Here is a 21,151-nt window from a genome sequence, read left to right as displayed (position 1 = left end):
AGGACCAGATAAGCCTGGATTTCTGGGCAGACATGCTCTCTTTACTGCCGTGTCCTGAAGTGACCATTTCTTATCCACGAGCTTCTCCCAGCAGAAAGACGGAATAAGAATTCTCTGGTATTGCCATGTTTAACTTAGTCCTTTCTTTCATGCCTGAATCTGTCTTCCTTTGCACACCTCCTGGGTCTGGCAGAGCAAGAATATGTATTTGCTTTGAGAAAGAAGGGACTGGGAGGACTTTTCTGATCCCCGGGCTCCACTGGGAAAGCACATGCTCATGTACTTCATCTTTGCCTCAATATCTTCCCCATAGACACCAGATGCACACACTCACACACACACTTACCTTGAACTTTGATTTGCTTCATTTCGTATTCAGGGTGTCTTAACAAGTATGCAGAAAGGGATGTGTGATTTGAGGGGAGGCACCGTGCCAGAGCAAAAAATAGCTCCCTCTCAAACAGGTGCGAAGGTGCTTGAGATCCCACCATTGTAACCCGTTTTCTTTGGCGGCAGTATGTTGCAGTTTAAATCTTGGCTACTCCACTTTCAACTGTGTACAGTCTTGAGCGAGTTATCTAAGCCTTGGCTTCTTCCTCTGTGTGATGGGTCTGATTCCGTCTCGCGGGACTGTTGGAGGGTTACCTCAGTGCCAAGCACATAGCAAATACTGAATCGATGTGGCCTGTGCTTGGGTTAAGCGTTGCCTTCCGTGCCATGAAGAACTTTGATGGGAATTAATTGATCAGAGCTCCCCTCTATAACAGAATGGACTTAAGGGCAGGAGGAGCAACTGGGTAGGGAAGGGGTTCAGGGCAACGTTAGTAAAAGGAAAGAAGAGACCCCAGCCAGGCGTGGGGGCTGAAGCCCCTCATGGATCCCCAGACCTGGCTGACAATGTATGTCCTGTCTTCTCCCACCCACTCCAGGCTGGGCTGCCGCTCCTCCTGCTATGATGCCTGGGCAGATTCCAGACCCTTCCGTGACTGCGGGCTCTCTGCCAGGGCTCGGCCCCCTGACCGGACTCCCTGGCTCGGCTTTGACTGCAGAGGAGCTGAAATACGCCGACATCCGTAACATTGGGGCCATGATCGCTCCCTTGCACTTCCTGGAGGTGAAACTGGGCAAGAGGCCCCAACCCGTGAAAAGTGAGGTGAGCAAGCCTTGTTCCTCCCGGCAGAATCCAAGCATAGGACACCCGGGTTACAGCCCCAGTGTCTAGCCCACGTTCACCGAGTGACCTAAGCATTGCTGCTCAGCGTGGGGTCTGAGGACCAGTAGAATCGATGTCACCCTGCAGCTCGTTAGAGATGCAGCATCTCGCCCCGCTCCAGAACCTCTGCATCAGAATCTGCATTTTAGCAATCTCCCCCCGGGGGAATTCATGGACATGTTACCGTTTCAGAAGCTCTGGGCTAGGACAGGATGCTGAACCTGTGTCTGGTTCTTCCAGGGGCAAAGAGTGATTAATAACAGTAATGAGTAATGATATATTGGCAGTCTCTCTGCGATGTTGGGAGGATCAGGGGAGATCGTGGAAACATGCACATGCTTTGGAAACTATACAAGAGAATGCCAATCGTGGATTATCTTTAAAGATTATTATTGTTAGTCACATCATTGCCTCTACCCCTCTTGGCCACAGGCTGGAGTTGAAGGTAGGCACTTGGGGAAGGGGTGGTGTGGCATCTCTTCCCCCAGCAGCTGCCAGGGATGGGCATGGTGGCGGTCACTCAGCACCGTCTGCTTTAGATGATGTTTGTCGAGGACCCACAGGTGAAGCACTCCCTCCTCGGGTCCCTTGAGGCTGCAGCTCCCACAAGCCTTCCTTGCAGAAGAGCAGCGTTTCTCTGGGGACTGGTGAGAAGCAGAAGTCCTCAGCGTGGGTGAGCTTCAGTGCTGTACACGCCCCCAGCCACTTCCCCAGAGGTGGCAGTTTGTCCAGAGACCTGCCCCACTGAAGTCCCCAGCAGGGCCATTTCTTTAGAGCCTGCAGAATAGCTGCTGACTTGGAAGGGAGAAGGGGCCAATGGTGGGAGAGGGAGGAGGGGAGGAGGATGTGGGAAGCCGCTAAGCATAGGTGCTCATTCATAGGCGAAGGTGCAGCTGGATGTGGGTCCATCCCATGGCATGGAGCACAGAGGGCTGGACATCCAGGAGAGAGGGACTCTTGAGTGGGTAATGGTGTCTGGGTACTGCATAGGGTTTATTATGCAGCTACTGCTCTGCTCACCCTGCCCCAAACCCCAAGAGTACCATCAAAACTGCAAAGAGGGGCCACTGGGGGTTTGGTCAGGGGGTGGCAGACTGGCCCTTTGCGAGCTGGATCTGGCTCTCAGATGTGTTTTGTTTGGCCCGCACAGTGTTTTAAAAGAAACCTGAACCAACATTTCACCTGCAAATTTGGATTTTAATCTTTGATTAAGAAATTGGGAGATCTGGTCACATTGTACCCTGTGCGGGCCTGGCAATAGCTACATGGAATGCAGAGTCCCACCTCACCTCTTTCCTCCCTCCAGTTTGCACAGGTCCTGCGCCTCCTTATTGTTCTTGATTTTGTTTACAATGCTGGTTTTGCTTTTGTTACCACAAGCTGCCTTCCTTTACCTTAATGGGCTTGGCTCCCGCTGGAGACATTTGCACTGAAGACACCTGGATGAGGTGCATTGTAGGTGCCCATTAAAGACTGTTAAGTACAAGATGAAAGTTGATAGTGATTATATTATTCTTCTGACTTGATTTTGTAAATCAATGTGCTGTTAATAGCACTTCCTGGCTTTTTTAGTGCTCTGTTTTCTTTATGGAGGGCCCCTGTCTTTGGTCTTTTGCTATTCCCCTTCCCAGGCTCATAACTTGAAAGCATCCGTTTCTGGGTCGTTACAGTAGAATTGCTGTTTAAAACCAGCAGCTGAGCAGTTTCACTGGGGTGCTGAGGTTGTGGGACCAATAGAAGAGCCAGGTGCCTTGGTCAGGGGCTGGCCCAGCAGGGATTTGCCTGGGGGCTGAGTTACCACCTCTTCCCTTTCTGCAAAGGGCGCCGGAGGAGCTTTCTTTTTCTTTGGAAAAGGGCTTTATTTGGGTTGGGTATTTTTACATTTCACAGCCTCCCCCAGATTAGTGGCATATGCCCTGTACCTGACAGTGACGTGCTGTCTTCACAGGCACCCACAAACGCCGCACCATCCAGGCCGTGAAAATAACAAGCCGTTTTTAGGGCGTATTTGCATGTCCCCTCCCTCGCTGTCAGACTGCGGCACCGGCACCGTGGGGGCGAAGAGGCAGATGGAGCAGCGCAGATTGTGCTGGCGTGGAGCGAGGTCAGCCCGCACTGGGCACTGATCTCCAAATGCTTCCTAGGTCAGACCGAAGATTGGGGGAGGGTCCTTCTTAGAGCAACTGAAAAATAAAGGAGACGGGGAGAGAAACTTGCAGCTGGAGAACCTTCTGTCCCCAAGATTTATTTGCATATGGCGAACTGCCTTTGGAAGATTTTCACATTGGTGTTTTAGACTAGTAGAAGTTTCTTGAAGAATAATAAGATACTAAGATACTAGTTCCCAATTATTAAGCATTTAAGATGCACCAGGCCCAGTGCTAAGTGCTGAAGTTATGATTTTTAAAAATATATATACTTTTTTTTTTTTAAAGATTTCATTTATTTATTCATGAGAGACACATAGAGAGAGGCAGGGACACAGGCAGAGGGAGAAGCAGGATCCCTACCAGGAACCTGATGTGGGACTCGATCCCAGGACCTGGGGATCACCACCTGAGCCAAAGGCAGATGCTCAACCACTGAGCCACCCAGGTGTCCCTGAACTTGTTTATTCCTCTTTACCCCATCCTGACGATTATGTTCTCCCTATTTGAAAGAAGAGGGATTTGAGGTCCAGGGAGGAAGAGGTCCAGCCACTCAGGATCACTCCGCTGGAACAAGGCAGAGCTGGGGCTGTCTGGGGGTGCTGCTGCTGCTGCTGCTGCTAGAGTGGTGCTGTCTCTGTTGCTGGGAGACACGCACTGGGCATGGTGCTGGGTGCTCTTTGTGAAGTGTCTCATTGAACACTTTGGATTGTTATTGTCATGGTTTATGCCCACGTTACGGATGAGGTCAACAAGACTTAGCGAGGTCAAGGTCATGTAGCTGGGAAATCAGCCCAGCAGTCTGACTTTAGAGAGCCAGAGCATTCACTTTATGCTGTGTCGCCCACCCACTCCAGGCCCTCTATAGCCTTGCATGCTTCTAATCAGCCTGCTGTTGTGCTGGGGAGGCCAGACAAACCTGGCTCCACAACACTCGATCATTTTGATGACATGGCCCCATTAGTGCTGAGCCCTGCACTCCTGCAGCCTTGTCGTCGTCGTAGTCTCCCAGGCTCAGGAGAGAGAGCCAGCCCGGCTGCTGTGCAGGCAGCTCTGCCTGAGCTGGCTCACAGGCGGTCCACCTTGCAGAGGCCAGCGGTCTCCTGGGCCGTGGCCAAACACACGAAGCAGTTTGGTAAAAGAAAATTGGGGGAATTAAGTTAAACGACAGGTTTTGTAAATGATAAAGTGCTTTGTGCTGATGTTGTTATTATTATGTGGCTGACACTTAAACTATTTTGGTGCCAAGAGGCTGGCTGCAGTCCATTTGTCCAGCAGATATTGCTAAGCAACTACTATGTGCTTGGTACTGTGCCAAGCCCTGCGAACTGAACCACAAACAAAGTAAATGAAGCCCCCTTCTCTTGGAGCTGCACATCGGAGTTGGGGGCATCCAGAAATACAAATACACAAAGTAATAGATAATGTAAAAGGTCAGGTAGTGGTCAGTATTGTGAAGACAGATTCAGGCAAGCAAGCAGATGGAGAGTGGCCAGAGGGCTCATTTGGCTGGCTGGCTGGCCGGGGAATCTGGGGATGTCATATTCTGGAGGATGGGATTTTTAGAGCTGATTCTTCTTCCTGACCTCTTTGTTCTTCTTGCCTTTCCAATATTCCTTTTCAAGACAGGGTGCTCTTGAGCTTTCTCTAGAGTTTTCTTTCCTTTCCTTTTTAATTATATAGCCCCTTCTAGCTGGGACTCCTCAACCAGCCAGCCCCTACTGGCCTGAAGATCGTGGTCCTCCCCAGGGCATCTCCGAGTGTGCTGCTGCAGCCACACCCTGTGCCTGGAATCCCTTTCCAGTGGGGAAGGCAGGGAGGCCAGAAGCCCCACCCTTACACACATATGGGCACACACACACACATACGCACATGCACATAACCCAAGCTCTTAACTTGCTGGATGGGACCGACCCCTCACCCTCTGTGCCACTCTGCCAGGCTCTAGAGGACATTTGAGTTCAAGGGAGTTTGGACTGGGTGACCTTTTAGGAAAGAGGCTGCAAACTGTCATTCCATGGGCAGGAGTCAGCCTACGGATGAATCTCATTTGGCCCTGATGATGTGGTTTTCTTTCTTGCTCTTTTGCTTTTTTTTTTTTTTTTTTTTTTTAATTGAATGAGTTGTTATATTTAAAAGCCAGGAAATGTGGACTTTCTGGCTCCTTAAAAAAAAAAAAAAAATCCAGAAGATCTGGCCTCTCTAGGCCCACACCCTTATAAGCACCAAGAAGCTGGAGCTGAGTAGCAAGTGCTCACCATATTAGCACCTTCAATTTGCCACAGTCTCCACTACTCCCTGTTGCCTTACACACAGCCTACTTTTGAGCCTGAGTCATGTGTTTAGGCCCCCAAGACAGGGAGGACATCTTACATTTCCTTTTATTTCTACTAGACTGTGTGCAGTGCCTTGTATAGACTGCATGTTGGATACGTGCTTGTTGGTTTAAACATTAATTAGCTATGTTGATTTAACAAGTCACTTAAACTTTCTATTCCTTGATTTCTATATCTTTCATTCTTATCTCCAAGCACTGTCCATTTGTTTTTCTACTGCTGCACTTAAGTGGCTTTAGGCAGGAAAAAACAAAAGGAACACAAAAAGGAACACAATGAAAAACCAATTAGTTCTAAAACTTGGCTAATCATCAAAACCGCTTGGAAAACTTTTAATAAATACAGATTTCCAGGTCCGCACCCTGGGTGCATGGGCTCAGAAACTATGAGGGCAGAGTCAAGGGAGGGTGTATATTTAGTAGGCTCAGAGATTCCTCGGCTACATTTGGGAACATGACTTTCACCGTTCATACCTCTCCTCGGGCTCTTCTGATCCTTGTCAGGGAGCATTCCAAGGGCTTCACCTTGAGGACTCAGGTGTGCACATTCCATCATGGACTGCCTTTCCAGCCTGTATTCCACATGTCGACTGGATCCATGTCCTTATCATCTTCAGGGAAGGGGAGACTTCGCTGTTTGCAATTTCACATTGGTCACTTCCCGACTTCTGTAGGGGCCCTACAGAACAACTATGGGGGTTTCACCTTTGACAAGGTGTGAGTTTGAGTCCATGGACTATAGGGGGCTCTTGGAAGGTGTGCTCATTCTCAGCCACAGGTGGTCGTCCCAGAGTTTGTTCACCAAAATGTTCGCCTATGTTTAGCCTGAGCATACAGAGTTGCCCCAAATCATCTGATGTGCTGGGTAAATGTTGGCGTAAGCACGCTTGTGTTTTTAGTGATTTAAAACATAAAGGCAGCCCACTGACATTTTTTTTAGCAAGCTTTGCATAATTGGTTTTTAATTTGTGGCTCTTTGAAATAGCATTGGCCTTCTTCCCCCTGACTCAGACACTTTTTCTGTCTCATACTTGTTTGGCAGAGAGATCCAATCTGTCCCTTCTTGGAACAGGAATCTCCCAGCTCATCTTTGAAATCCTGAGTTTCCACTTTAGTGCTGTCACTTTGTTAGCACATTGTCAAAAGCCGTTAGCTTTTAAAATTTCCTTTAATAGCTTAATTGGAGGGAGAGCAAGCAAGAGCTAAGGGCCGCTCTGGATGTATTTACCATTGGCCCCTCTGCTACTGAGTCCTCGTCGACGCAGTACCCTAAGCTTTCACAAGGGTTCTGACACTCCTGTTTTATATCATAGGTTGGTTACACCTGCTGTCGTTCTTGGACAGGGTCCCTTGGAGAGATGGTGGTGGGGACATGGCTGGATCTGTGTGTCCTTAGAAATCAGACACCTCTGCAAAGTTCAAGGAGTCTGGTGCTCCCTTCTTAGATTCTCTATCTTAAATTGAAGATGATACTAGTACCTACTTCTTAGTGCTGCTCTGATGATCAAGTGAACTAACGCAGGTCAAAGGTCTCACGTAATGCCTGGCCCTCAGTAAGATACACAATAAATGCAAGGTATGAATGGGATCCACTTTTGCAATGTGTCAATTATACAAGTTAGTTTTTGTAATTGATTCAAACGCTGTTCCTTGAGCTTTCATCTCCTCTAGGGTATTTTGCCTTTGGACATGATGAGTGAGGTCCCTAGTGTTATGGGTTCAGGGCACCATCCTAGTTTCCCAACCAGAGGGGCTGCTTCTGGGTCCGGGGAAGAACTCTGGACTCAGGATCCAAGCTTCTGGGTTCAAAGTCTGACTCTTCACTCATCCCCTTTTCGACCTTGGATAAGTCAGCTGTCTTGTTGAGCACTGGTTTCCTCAGCTATAAAAGGAGGAAACTCATACTCAACTGAGTTGCATCATGAAGATTAATGGAGGCACTGTGTGAAGAGATGACCTTGACTCCAGCACAATATAATTGTAAACTGCCTCTTCTAGGGGCTGCAGCCCGTGTGCAGTGAATCACACCACAAATTCTGACAGCACTGGCCTTTCCAATGTGTTATACCTTTGACCTGGATTTCGGGATAGCAAGCCGACCTTCCTATTTCTGGTTGTTCATTCGGGTTTAATGCAGCCAATTTTAGTTACCATCGCAAACTGTAAACGAGAAGGCCCTTCAACCCTCTGTTTTCCCCTAAGCTGCTTTGTGTGACCCCTATCTTGTTTCCTGTGGTGTTAAGATCACTGCTGGATTCCCATGAACCATTTTTTAGCAGCCATACAAAGTGGCCTCTTGCATCAGTGCTGGCCATCTCTCTTTGGTGTCCCATGGTCCACTGGCAGCATGGACTCAGACTTGGGAAACTGGGTCATCTCACTGGTGAGCTCTGGCTGAACAACTCTGAGGCCAGCCAAGGCTGTCTCAATTCTACTGTGCCCCAAGGCACAAGACCACCTGGCCTGAGGTTGGAGCTCTGAGACCTGGGACTTACTGGCAGATTCAGGCTGGCTGCAGAGGTGCTGGGAGTCAGATCGTAGGCTTCCTCTGGGTTTAGTGTCCCCTTGAGCCTGCTCACATCCTTGCCCTATGCTGGAGCTCAGTGTGCTCTGCTCCGTGGCTGTGGCTTTTACTAAGCTACAGCTAAGGGGCATGGAGTTTCTTTACTAAGCACAGTGTCTGTGCATGTTCTGGATGGAGAGCCCCTGCACAGTTTGCCTCCATAGCCCTTCTTCCTGTCCCTTCGCCTAGCCACCACCAATTAAAAACAAAACAAAACAAAACAAAACAAAACAAAACAAAACAAAAACCTTGGCTCTTTGGAAGCATTGTATCAAAGCAGGATGGCTGCATTGGAACAGTGTGGCTCTGGAGAGGTTACTAGACATTTGAGCTTCAGTTTGTGCCCTTCTAAAAATGGGGGAGGCAGATCCCTATCTCACACCATATACAAAAACTAACTCAAAGGCTTAGTATAAGAGCTAAAACTATAAAACTCTTAGAAGGAAATAGCTGTTAAGCTCTGTGAACTTAGATTAGGCAATGATTTCTTCGATAGTACACCAAGCCACAAGGAACAAAATAAAAAATAGATAAATTTGACATCATCAAAATTAAAAACTTTTGTGCTTCAAGGGACACAGAGGAAAAAGTCCACAGAACAAGAGCAAATTTTTGCACATTATAGATCCAATAAAGGACTCATATATAGAATATATAAAGAGCTATTGCAACTTTTTTTTTTTAAGATTTAATTTATTTATTCATGAAAGACACACACACAGAGAGAGGCGGAGACACAGGCAGAGGGAGAAGCAGGCTCCATGCAGGGAGCCTGACATGGGACTCGATCCCAGGACTCCAGGATCATGCCCTAGGCTGAAGGCAGGCGCTAAACCACTGAGCCACCCAGGGATTCCCTATTGCAACTTAATAATAAAAATGAGCAATGCACATTTCTCCAGACAAGATATATGAATGGCTAATAAGCAAGTGGAAAGATGCTCAGCATCATTAGCCATCAAAGACATACAAATCAAAACCACTGAGATACCATGGCACACTTAATTGGATGACTCTAATACAAAAGAAAAATTGTAACAAATGTTAGTGATGATGTGGAGAAGTTGTAATCCTCATGCAATGCTGGTGGGGATGTAAAATGGTACAACCACTTCAGAAAACAGTCCTCAAAAGATTAATTCCACTCCTAGATACATAGCCAATAGAAAGAAGCACATATCCACACAAAAACTTGTGCATGAGTGTTCATAGCAGTATTATTTATAATATCTCGAAAGTGGAAACAACCCAAATGTCCATAAATTGATGAGTGGATAAATAAAATATGATATATCCATGCAGTGGAATATTACTTGTTCATAGAAATGAATAAAGTACTGATACTTGCTATACCTGGATGAACCTTGAAAACAATTATGTTTAGCGAAAGAAGCCAGTCACAAAGAACCACATACTGCAAGATTCCATTGATAGGAAATGTCCAGAATAGGCAAATCCATAGAGACAGGAAGGAGAACCACTTCCCTGGTGCCTGGGGCTGGGGGAGATGGGAGAGATGGGGTGGGGGTAACAGCTAAGGGGCATGGAGTTTCTTTTGGAGTTAATGAAAATGCTCTAAAATTTATTGTAGTGATATTCACACAACTTTGTGAATTCACAATAGCTATTGAGTAGTGTACTTAAAGAGGGCAAATTGGTATGTGAATTTTATCTCAATAAAGCTATTTTTTAAATGAGGAAGAATAATATCCGTGTCACATAGGTGTGAGGAGGATTCAAAGACATAACCATGTAAATCATCTGGCATGTAGCAGGGCTCCAGAATTAGTAGCCAGAGTGATTAAAATGCCCTCTTAAGCCAACAGCAGTGAAAAAGCCAGGATCTGGTTGGGGGCATTTTCTCCTCTTTCCTTTTTAATGCTAGCGGCCATCCAGAAGCAATGAGAGCAATCTGGCAGGATTTTGTATGGAACTTGCAAGGAAATATGGAGTAATCCTGGCTACTCATTAGAGTCCCCTGGAGAGTGTTTTAAAAAAAATATTGACATGGAGCCTAGAGATTCTGATTCAATTGGTCTGGGTGGGGCCGGCAGGTGGTTCTAGCCTATGGCCCTTGGTTGAAACCTCTGGTACAATATAAACTGGTGCAAGTCTTTGAAGGAGTGAGGACATCTGGGTCCAGGATAGAAGGCTCATGTGAGCAATGCACTTTATAGTTTGCAAACTGCTTTTGTAGACCTTATCTCTTTTGATCTGTTTGTAGGTGTCATTAGGGCCATTCGTTGGGAGAGAACTGAGATTTGGAGAGGTTAAGTCATTTTTAAGCATAATTTTGTTGTTGCTGTTTAAGGCAAGATCCACACACATGCTTATACCTATTGGCTATCAAATCTAACACCTTGGGGAGCACCTCCAAGGTAATGCCTGGTGCCAGGTTAATCTATTTTGTGTAGACTTCAGAGCTTTTTCTGCTACTCCTCTTTAACTGATGAGCATCTTGAGAATACAGGGCAAGCTGATATAATGTTATTTACGTATGTCCATAGTCACACACACGCCACTTGTAATTACTGATCCGTGTGTGCAAGGGAACCATGAGATGGAAATAATTTCGATCCCGGGGCTGTCAGAAACCTGTAGCTGCTCCTCATAACCTCTGAGTGAAAGGTTTTCATCAATCACATCTTATTGTTCTCATTGAATGACTATAATAAGTCTATGATACAGTGTGAGCCTCTTAATAAAATACCGTCTATCTATTTAGTATATTGTGGTATCATTTGAGCAAGAGACTTCCACTGGCTTACATTGGTGCTACTCAAAGTGGAGGCCGCAGAGCAGTGGCACCAGCATCTGGGAGCGCATTAAAAGTTCTTGGGTCTCAGGGCACTTGGGTGGCTCAGTGGTTGAGCATCTGCCTTTGGCTCAGGTTGTGATCCCGGGGTCCTGGGATCGAGTCCCGCATCAGGCTCCCCACAGGGAGCCTGCTTCTCCTTCTACCTATGTCCCTGGCTCTCTTTCTGTGTCTCTCATGAGTAAATAAATCTTTTAAAAAAATTCTTGGATCTCACCCCAAGACTACTAAAGCAGATGCTTTAGAGGGTAGAGTCCAGAAATCTGTGATGAAACAAACCCTCAGGGGCATTCTGATGCTCACTGCAGGTTTAGATGACCCGTAATGTCCTCTCCAGCTCCGACAGGCAATGAGTCTCTGAGATTGCTTACCAGAGTCTAAGGCCACATTTTTCTCCAAAGCGATCTCAAACTTTCTGGAGGGACCGGCACACCATCAGCTGTCCATTAATGTGTGTGCTACCTGAATTTGTGTAAGGCAAGGCTGCAGTCTGAGTCAGCAGACATTTCCAAACTAGTTATTTCCAGGTATTGAGATCCTCCCGGCTGCCAACCTTCACACCCTAAGGGACTTCCCAATTATTGAAGCTGCCGAGCTTGTCAATAGGCCGGCTCCTTTATAGTTTTGGAAGGGAGGATCAGATAAGCTGTTCATTGCTGTAGCTGGCTGGAGTTCTCCACGGCTGCTCTGGTCTGAGAACTTGGGGCTGGGAGAGCTGTCTGCCTCCACCCCACCCCCACCTCCACCTGCCTGGGTCCTGCAAAGCCCTTCCTTTCCCATCTCTCAACTTTTATTGCATCCATTTCATTACATATATTACTCATGATAAAACCCTTCCATCCTCCAGGCTAGGTATCCTTGGTTGTGAATTCATCTGGCCGTGTCACTTGGGTGGGATTTTTATTAGCCAGAGTTCAATACCCACGAAATAGAGGTCGCCTGTTCTGCTCAGTGATTTGTCTGTTATCTGTGCCTTATGCCTGAAAGAAATTGGCTGAAATCTGTGTTTTAGCTGCACACTCTGCATACAGATTAAACCGAACTGCATTGGTGGAGAATAATTAAGCCAAGGACCTTGTTTTTCACCTTCATGATGAAAGACAAATGACTTCCAAGGCTTTAATAGGATGATGGCACTTGAAATGTTCTTCTACTTTGGCCAACTCGGGACTTTCAGAACAGCCCTGTTCATGAATATTCTTTGCAACAACTGCATTTTCATTTAATTGTGGGCAGTCATTTTGCAGGAGCTCTTGTCTCTTTTTTTTTTTTTCCCCAATATAATCAAGGCATATTACACTGCTGTTGCTAAAGAATCAGTTTCAACTGTATTATTAACTCTTTTTGAGAAAATTGATTTTCCCTGCCAGTCTTTTGAGGGTGGGGGAGGGAGAGTCTTGTGGGGACCACTATTTTTCTCCCTTTCTCATCTTTTGAATCGAATGTCAATTGGGCAAGAAAATTGATTGATGGCTTAGTGGGAAACCAAACCTCACCAAACCATAAATATGAAACAGGCCTGAAATAGATAGACATATTTCAACAAAAGCCATCATTCTTCAAATAGCTCTTCTCCAGCAAAAAGGATTTCCCAGCAATCATCAGCTCCTTTCTCTTCAATGCTAGGCTTTCTGTCCCAGCCAAGGTGATTTTTCCTATGTCTCCTGGCCTCTCTAGCTCCCTTTTGCAGGAACAGTGTTGGCTCTTTCCTCAGCAGGACCATCCACAAATGGGTGTCACCTTGCCCAGCTGGCTGTTTCAGGCTTTGTTCCAAACACAATGCTGTCTTTTCTTAGCAGTGGAAATGGGCTGTTCTCCACTACTCTCTGAGAGAATGGCCCTTCCCTATTCTGCTCATATAAACCAGCCCCAAGTGTCAGCAACTTATTGTTTTATGGGTTCTCTTAACCCAGAAGGTTCTTACTGAGGACAGGGGGCTGGGAGGGCCAAGGTCAGGGGAATGCCTTGTCTTGCTGAGATGTGAGAAGTTGGTTCTGTTCAGATAGATTCCCCCTGTGAGTGCTGATGGCAGAGCGTCAGGCTTTCAGTTCAGAACAAAAGTGTTCCCTGCCTCTAGAAGGTGTTCCAGGAAGCGGTGGTGTTCGGGTTGGTTCTGCCACCATCCATGCGGGGACGGAGGCAGACTTATGCCCCTGCTTTGAACTTGAGCTTCCTGCTCTGTGGGTGCTGCAGAGTGCTAAGATCTCTAGGTCTTCTCAGTTCCAGAACTTCAGGATGGGGCTTGGTTTATAGCCCCCCTAACCATTTCCTGTAGATGCCCAGTGCGCTGGGCAATTGTCTACCCACCTGCGCCCCCAGCCAGCAGAGCCAAGTGAATCATCTTGGCAGGTGGAGCCATTGCCTCTGGCGGCTCTTGTTCAAAGCCTTCACCTGGTGGTTGGCTGGGCTGGTTTGATGCTTTGAGTGAGCACAGCATCCACCATGTGGGTTTGTTCCTAGGTGAATGTGTTTGATTATAGCCTGGCCTTGGGGGCATCTGGAGCGAAGTGGAAAGGGCACCAGACTGGGAGTCAGGAGTCTTGCCCAGATCACCAGCTCTGCGGATCAGATCTCCCTTTAGTAAACATTTATTGAACACTCCCAGGGGTCACAAACTCCGCAAGGTGCAGAGCACATACAAAGGCAGTAAGACACAGATTGTGCTCTCATTGGATTCCCAGTTTAGTGGAGAGGGCAGAAACTAAAGTCAGAAACTAAAGTCAGCACGGGGTAGGGGGAGGGCAGCATAGAGCAAAGGGCCACCTCCCCTGCCCAGAAGAAATGAGAACCAAGAGGGCTTCCTGTAGGTGGTGATGCTTGAGCTGAATATACAGGGTGAAAGGAAGCCAAGGAGACAGCAGGGGCAAAGACATGTGGCCAGGGGAGTGTGAGGTATAGAGAGGCTCAGGGTTGCAGGAACATGGAGTGTGGGGTAGGATAGATGAGAACTAAGACCACATCTTGTGGGGCCAAGTCACAGGTATCCTTACTTGACACATTTAAGAGCTTAAGCTCTATCCTGAGAGTGATGAGAACCAAAGACCAGTAACTGGATCAGATTTGCATTTTAGAAGGATCCCCTCCAATGGCTAGGATGGAGCATGGCCATGTGGGGTTAAGAGGCCTCCTAGGAGGTGGTCCGGGAGACAGAGAAAGAAGGCCTGGGAAGTGGCGCTAGGGAAGAGGAATGGGGAACAAATATGAGGAGGATTCAGAATGTAGAATGGGATGGCTTGGATAGCCAAAATTGGACATAAAGAGAAGGATAAGTGAGCAAGCAGGGAGGGCTGAATGTCTAAGTCCAGTGAACGGGTAGGCAGTGGTGCCAGCCTGGGGTAGAGAGTAGACAGGAAGTAGCCAATCGGGGATAGAGACATTGAGAGGCTAAGGGACATCCACACTGAATGTCCGGCTGGCAGTTGGATGTTTTGGCCTGAGCATGAAGATGTGGTTGACATTCATATATAGGTGGTCGTTGAAACCACACAAGTAGATAAAAATGATGATCCATAGGTGGTACACGTGGAATGAGAAAAGCAGCAGGCCAAGGATAGGACCCTGGGAGACATCAGCCTGAAAGAGATGGGAAGAGATGGGAAAGGAAGGCAAGGGATAGAAAAGGAGAGGCCAGAGAAATAGGAGGGGGACAGACAAGGTCAGTGTTATGCATCCAAGAGCATAGAGAATTCTAGAAAGAGGGAGTCAGGCAGAACCAGGAGGCCCCAGGAGGCTGACCAGGCACTGTCCTTTGGACTTGTTCATGAGGACCCAGGCCCTACCCTCAAGTGCGAACCTTGGAGCAATCTACTTCCTTCCCCGGGACTCAGTTTCCTCATCTGTCAAATGTGGGGTTTTGGCCTAGGGGCTTCCCCTTTCTGGCTCTAAGAGTCTGTGAGGTGACTATTTCTGAAACTTGTTAAAAGGGAAAAGGTGTCCTTCCCCCCTCACCCAGCCAAGCCAACACTGCCCTTGAAGGTGGGGTGAATGAAAACCCAGGGACTGCAGAGCTAGCCAGGACTTGGGGGAGCTTTCAGTGGCGCTCACTGCTGGAAGGCAACATGACGGAGCGGAGTTGGGCCCCTGTCTGTTCCCGGCTTGGTGACCTTGGGCAGACATTTCACCTTGTTTCCTTACCCGTGAGATGAGGCCCCTAAAACCCACCTTGCAGAGGCATTTGAACGTTAGTGAGAACGAGGAGCTCTTGTGTCTGTTTGAGATGGGCCCCAGGACGGGAGACATGAACTGATGGGCCTGTGGTCACGGCATGGGACATCTCAGTGACTAGAACCAGGTGTCTGATGACCAAGCCCGCTGGGGTCTGTCTCCTACTGCGGGTGGTCAGTCAGCAGCCTGGGGGCTGGTGCAGCCCACAGATGTTTGGCCCACGAAGTGTTCTTTTCAAGATGGAATTCGTTGTCAATGCTGAAAACTGGAAGATTTTACTTAAAAACTCATATTTTCGGCCAGGCTTGAAAACTTGGAAGATTTGTCAAGGCTGAGCCCACGCTGCTGCAGTGGGGCCAGTTGGGGTGCCCTTTCTGCAGGCCCCAGGCCCATGCAGCCCTCCTCCTCACTAAGGGTTACTTGCTTGATCCCTGGAGAGGACTTGAGTTTGCAGCTCGAGCCTTACTTAGCCTGACCATTTGGCTTGAATTTTCACTTCCAGCCCTGCCCACAGTTCGCTGAAACTGCTCCGTATTTCACAGCTGAGGTCCAGACCATGGCTATTTAGAGAGGGGGAGGCTTGCTGGAGAAGGCAGGAGAGGCGGGCAGAAGGGTTCCAAGGGCTCAGCCCCCTGGGGAGATGCTGATGGGGGAGGGCCTGGCCCCTGTGGGGTCCCCAGGGGGGTGGGGGTGGGGTCAGCGAGGGTGTTGGAAGGAGGCCCCTGGGCTTTCCTCATTCCTTCCCCGGAGAAGGGGGGAACTGTGGGCCTCGCCCTGCTGGCTTGCAGAGGTCTTGCCCCCGAAATGCCCTACTTTGTGGATGCGTGGCCGGACAGGGGAGTGGCGAGGAACCGCAGCCCCTGGCTCAGTGCAGCCCTGTTTATGTGGGGGAATGTCTGGTATGTTTGGTATTTGGGTGTTTACTTCCCAGGGTGCTCATGGGTCCCTGGTGTTGAAATGTGGCTCCTCCGTGCAGTGTGGCTCCTGGCGGGGGGACTCTAGTGGGTCTGGCCAGGGCTAGCTTTGGAGCGCTGTTACTCAGGCCTGCTCATTGACAGCTTGTGTGCCTTGAAGCATTCCCTATGCCCCCGCCCCCCCTTCCCAGATCTCCTCTGCCAGATTCTGCCCTATGGGAGGTGGTGTGTGCCCCAGGCTGTACTAGCACTGCCTTCCTGCCTCACCTGGGAAGGCAGGCCCGCAATCTGGACCTTAGAGAAGGCTCCCTGTGTCCCAGGCTCTGGATTGGAACTGAGTCCTTGTTACAACCTTGTGCTGCGGTGCTCACTGCTTGCCTTGTGAGGTGCAGAGGCTCAGGGAGGGCAAGTGACTTGCCTGGGGGCACACAGGCCGCTCAGACCCTAAAGCCTATGCCGACAACCCTGATGCCCTGAGTCTCAGCTAAGCCTGGTTCTCTCCATCCATGCTACAGTTCTTCTTCTTTTCTAAAAAGATTTTATTTATTTATTCATTAAAGACACACAGAGAGAGGCAGAGACATAGGCAGAGGAGAAGCAGGCTCCCTGTGGGGAGCCTGATGCGGAACTCGATTCCAGGACCCCGGGATCATGACCTGAGCCGAAGGCAGACGCTCAATCACAAAGCCACCTCGGTGTCCCCATGCTACAGTTCTTAGTGTGAGATAAGGCCTTCTAGACCTTTGCCACTCTGACGAGTGCTGGGGGCTTGTTTTGGGGCTTCCCCCCGCCCCGGTTTCTGCTCGTCTCCAGCTTCGTTGCTCTTGTCTTTGTTGCTTCATTCATGTGAGTGTGTCCATATTTTCAATGCCTCAGGTTAAAAAGGGTCATTGCTCTTTTTCATCCTATCCCTTTGTGGGCCCTGCAAGATATATTTTTGGAAATGCTTATGAAATATCAGAATTCAAAATCAAGTCTGGGCGAAGGTTGCCAGCATGTGAAAGCCACATGGCCTGCAAGAGAGGAGTGGGGAGGGGGGGCCCTCCTGTAAACCAGTCAGTTTTATTGTTACACATTCAGTGTTACTTGTGCAATACACTGTTTTTATTTTAAAAGCCCAAATAGGAAAAAAACAACATAGTCATTGCCCTCAGAGTCAGAAGCTTCTGTGGCTGCTCTACAGTCCCATCACCAGGATGGAGCTGAAAGGACAGGGGGCCTGTTACCCTATGTGTGTGTGTGTGTGGGGGGGGTGCTGGGGGGCACACATAGAGCACCAGCCCTTCAAAGAGCAGGAGGCGGTTGGACCCTAGGGCCAAAAGGCCTGGATTGGAAACTGTCACTGACCTTCCCGGCAGCCTTGATCTCTTTAATTTGCTCATTTGTAAAAGTGTGGGGCCGTGGGGTAGTAGGGCTGTCCTAGATGGTTTACCAAGACCATTTGGCCTGCTGAGACTCCTAGGCCAGAGGATTTGATGCTTGCTGAGGTGGGTACCTCTGTTTGCCCAAGCCCTTCTGCATTCAGGCTCTGCTATTTTCCCAGCTGTTCTAGAGGCATGGCTCCTGGGTAGCAGTGATTCTCCACCCCCTACTCTTAATCCCTGGGGACCACCTTCTGCTCCTCCAATATCCTGGCATCACCTGACTTCACAAGGATGGGACCCTGGTGTCCCAGAGGCAGAAACCTCTTCAAAGTCCCTCCCAGGCAGGAGGAGGAAGTTTTCAGGACAGATTCAGGGGTATAGATCATGGACCCTTGGGTAGGACATGTAGGTCGCCCCAGGGGAGGAACCCAGAGGATTCTCCGTGTGCTTCCTATCTGTCCCCTGGGCCCGACTGAACTGCTGCCCTCTGCTCATGCCTCTGTGCTTCTCCTTCTAATGGCTCTGCCTCTTTGTCTCTCTGTGTCTCTTTTCCCTCTCCATCTCTGTCTCTACCTTCTCTGTCTGGCGTTCCCTCCCTCTCTCAGCACCTGGACCAGGGTGAGGCAACAGGATCCCCTGCAACACAGCATTTAAGGAGGCAATCCAGCTTGGGTGCTGATCCTGCCCTGGCATGAGCTCTAGAGTGAGTGTGTCCATCCTGGGCACGGCACTGGCCCCACCCTGGCCCAGGCTCTGCTTTTCTCTCTGTCACCCATTCCCTCTTTTTGTCTCTCCAACGCCCCTCTTTGGCGAAGTGTTTGTTTCTCTCCTGCCACATGGTCTTTGGTTTCTGCTCATCTCTACACAGCAGCAGCCTGATCTTGCCACTTCTCTGGGCACAGGACTGAAGCTGGCTGCCCCCTGGTCCAGCAGATCTGATTTCAGATTTTCAGGAGGTGACTACAGCCCAGCTTGGTCTGCCGTTCACACCTCGTCCAGTCAGCTGTGGTCAGGGGCCCGAGTCCCCCCGCCCACGAACAGAGCCCTGAGAACAGGCTCTCTGAGGAGGGACTGCTTAACATGAGGGCCCTCTTGGCCCTGAGTTCCCTAGTCTGTCCCTCCAGTGTGACATGTGGCACAGACAGCTTTACCCTGGGCCTTCCTGGGAATCTGGGGAAAAAAGAGCCCGCATCTCGTGGGTCTTTAAATGTATCTAGTGTCAAGCTGCCTCCTTCTTTAATATTCCTGTTCTTCCAGCTGTATCTGCAGAAAAAAAATCATCATGCCCCATTTTGGGGTTCCTGTTTTAGATGTCTGAACTGTGTGTGGTGAAAACACTGCTGGCTCACCCCCTCCCAGTCGAGTGCTTTAGAGACTCTGGCAAACATCAAGGAGCTGGGGCAGCAGCCTTGATGCTGTGGCGAGGGAAGGCCGGGAGGAGGTGGCGGTGGTGGCGGCGGCGTGGAGAGTCTCCATTGGGGCCCAGGCAGGGGCCACAGGCAGCCCGCAGGGATGAGAAAGCTGAAGGGCACTGCCCAGCACCCCTCTTATTTCCGGCAGGACCTCAGCAGCTGTTTTCCAAATTTCCTGGGGTGGCTTTTACATAGCAGCAGGAGAAGTTGGGGAAGATGCAGCACAGTGTCAATGGGGAAGATGTCGTAATGGGGCTTTGGGGCCATTTCTTGCCTTACCGGGAGATGTCAGCTGAGGTGGAGTGTGGCTGCAGAAGCCTGGGGATGGGCGGGGAGGCTACGGGGTGGAGGTGGGGTGTGGAGCTTTAGCAGGGGGTTAGGCTGAAGTGCACAGCTTAGACTGTGTCAGGATTTGTGCAGACCTGCCATAGCCATCAGGAGTTTGCCCTTGATCAAGGCTCTGCCTGGTCAATGTGCTTCTGGGGAGGACAGGACCCCGCCCCCAAGCTTTGCTGGCCTCCTGCAGACAGAAGAGGCCAGGCCTGGTGCAAAAGGCTCCTTATTAGCACCAGGGAAAAGCTTATGCAGGGGCAAACATAGGCAACACATCGTTTTTATAATTATAGAATCCAAGCCTGTGCCATCTTTCCCTGGAATCTTTTTTTTTTTTTTAAGATTTTATTTATTTATTTGACAGAGAGTGAGAGAGAGCATGAGTAGAGGAAGGGGCAGAGGCATAACAGGCTCCCCCCGAGTGGGACTCGATCCTAGGACCTTGGGATCATGACCTGAGCTGAAAGCAGACGCTTAACTGACTGAGCCACTCAGGTGCCCCTCCCTGGAATCTTTTATTTCACTCATTCGACGCACATTTGCTGAGCCCCTGTGAAGTGCCATGTTCTGTCCAGGTGTTGGGGATGCTCAGGTCCCCCATCCTTCAGCCTAGCAGGGAAGACAGATGCCTACACAGAGAACTATGATGGGATGTGATAGAGACTTTCACAGTGCAGTCTTCAAAGAGCTGTGGCAGCACAGTCAAAGCAGTTAATTCTGTCTGGGGAGTCCAAATAGCCTTCCTGAGAGAGGTGACATTTGCTCTTGAAGGTTGAGTAAGAGTTTACCAAGGGGGAAAGGAAGGTCATCTCAGGAGGGCCCAGCTGGCTTGGAGAAGAGGAGACATTTGGAGACAGAGGGTGATGGCTGGAGGGATTTACAGGGCTGGACAGGGAGGCTGGAGCAGCCCCCTGACACGGGCATCGGCCTGGCCCTCTTGAGCTCTGAAACTCCCAGCATTGAGCCTCTTTGTATCTGCTGCTGGAGCAGCTTCCCTTCGCCCCTGGCTCTGTGTAGGGCTGGGGTGGAGTGCGGGGTGTTGGAGGACAGAGGTTGTATCTCCCAGGAAGCAGCCACTCTGCCAGAACCCGGGCTTGCTCCAGGCCCTGTGAGCCCTGAAGTGCCCGGGTTGCACACATCACCTTGGCAGTTTGTGGGCAAACCCTCTGGGCCGAGGGGAGATTGCACTGCCAGCCACTTCCTCTAGTTCCTTCCCTCTGCCTGTCGTCACGGTTACCTTGGCCTTGTTGGGGGTGAGGTTGAGGTTGGGTGGAATCAATTTTGTCCAGGTTTCTATTTTCCCAGATGCAGGTCAGCCAGAGGAGCTGTCACTTCTGGTTCTGTTTCAAGGGAGGCCAAGGGGCTGGGAGGTGCTTGGGTGTGGCGGTGTTGACAAGGTGCCTCTCCAGCCAGCCTCCCAGGAGGGGTGGGAGCGGGGCAGGGAGAAGCTCAGAGGTGGTGGAGGAGACAGGGCTGCCTTACCAATAGGCCTGTGCTCATGGCTGTGGGTGCTTGGTCTCTGGCCAGGCTCTGGGTCCTAAGCTCCTAGAGCATGCCGGGAGTGCACGGAGAGAGGCTGTTTATTTTCCTGGCCTAGAGCCCTTTCGGCTGAGACCTTGTTCCAGGCCTCAGGCTGCCAGATTCACCCCCACTGGCTCAAGAAGTGAGAGAGTTGGCAAGCCCAGAGCAATCCAACGACTTCACTAGTGGCCTCTGACTCTGGGCTGTCCCCAGCCCAGCTGGCCCTGTGTGTCCTCTAGATCCTCCTGGTAGCTCACAGACAGCCAGAGGCACCACATCGAAGTGATCCTGATGGGTCAGGGCTGTGAGGGCTGGTGGTCAGTCAAGAGCAGGAAGATTGAAGTCTGAGAAATCCGTGTTGGAATCCCAG

At 49.6% G+C, this 21,151-nt stretch overlaps 1 protein-coding gene across 6 annotated transcripts in view; it reads left to right on the top strand.

Annotated features, from left to right (window-relative positions):
* JDP2 (Jun dimerization protein 2) overlaps positions 1-21,151 on the top strand; it is a 42,665-nt gene that overhangs the window by 10,305 nt on the left and 11,209 nt on the right. For 5 of the 6 annotated variants that reach the window (XM_041759105.1, XM_041759110.1, XM_041759106.1 and 2 more), the window contains exon 2: positions 930-1,153. In XM_041759105.1, coding sequence (XP_041615039.1) covers positions 930-1,153 — 224 coding nt within the window. The other variant, XM_041759109.1, reaches the window with a different exon arrangement.

Source organism: Vulpes lagopus, chromosome 6 (assembly GCF_018345385.1).
Source record: "Vulpes lagopus strain Blue_001 chromosome 6, ASM1834538v1, whole genome shotgun sequence".
NCBI lineage: Eukaryota > Metazoa > Chordata > Mammalia > Carnivora > Canidae > Vulpes > Vulpes lagopus.
This window is presented reverse-complemented; position numbering and strand designations above follow the sequence as displayed.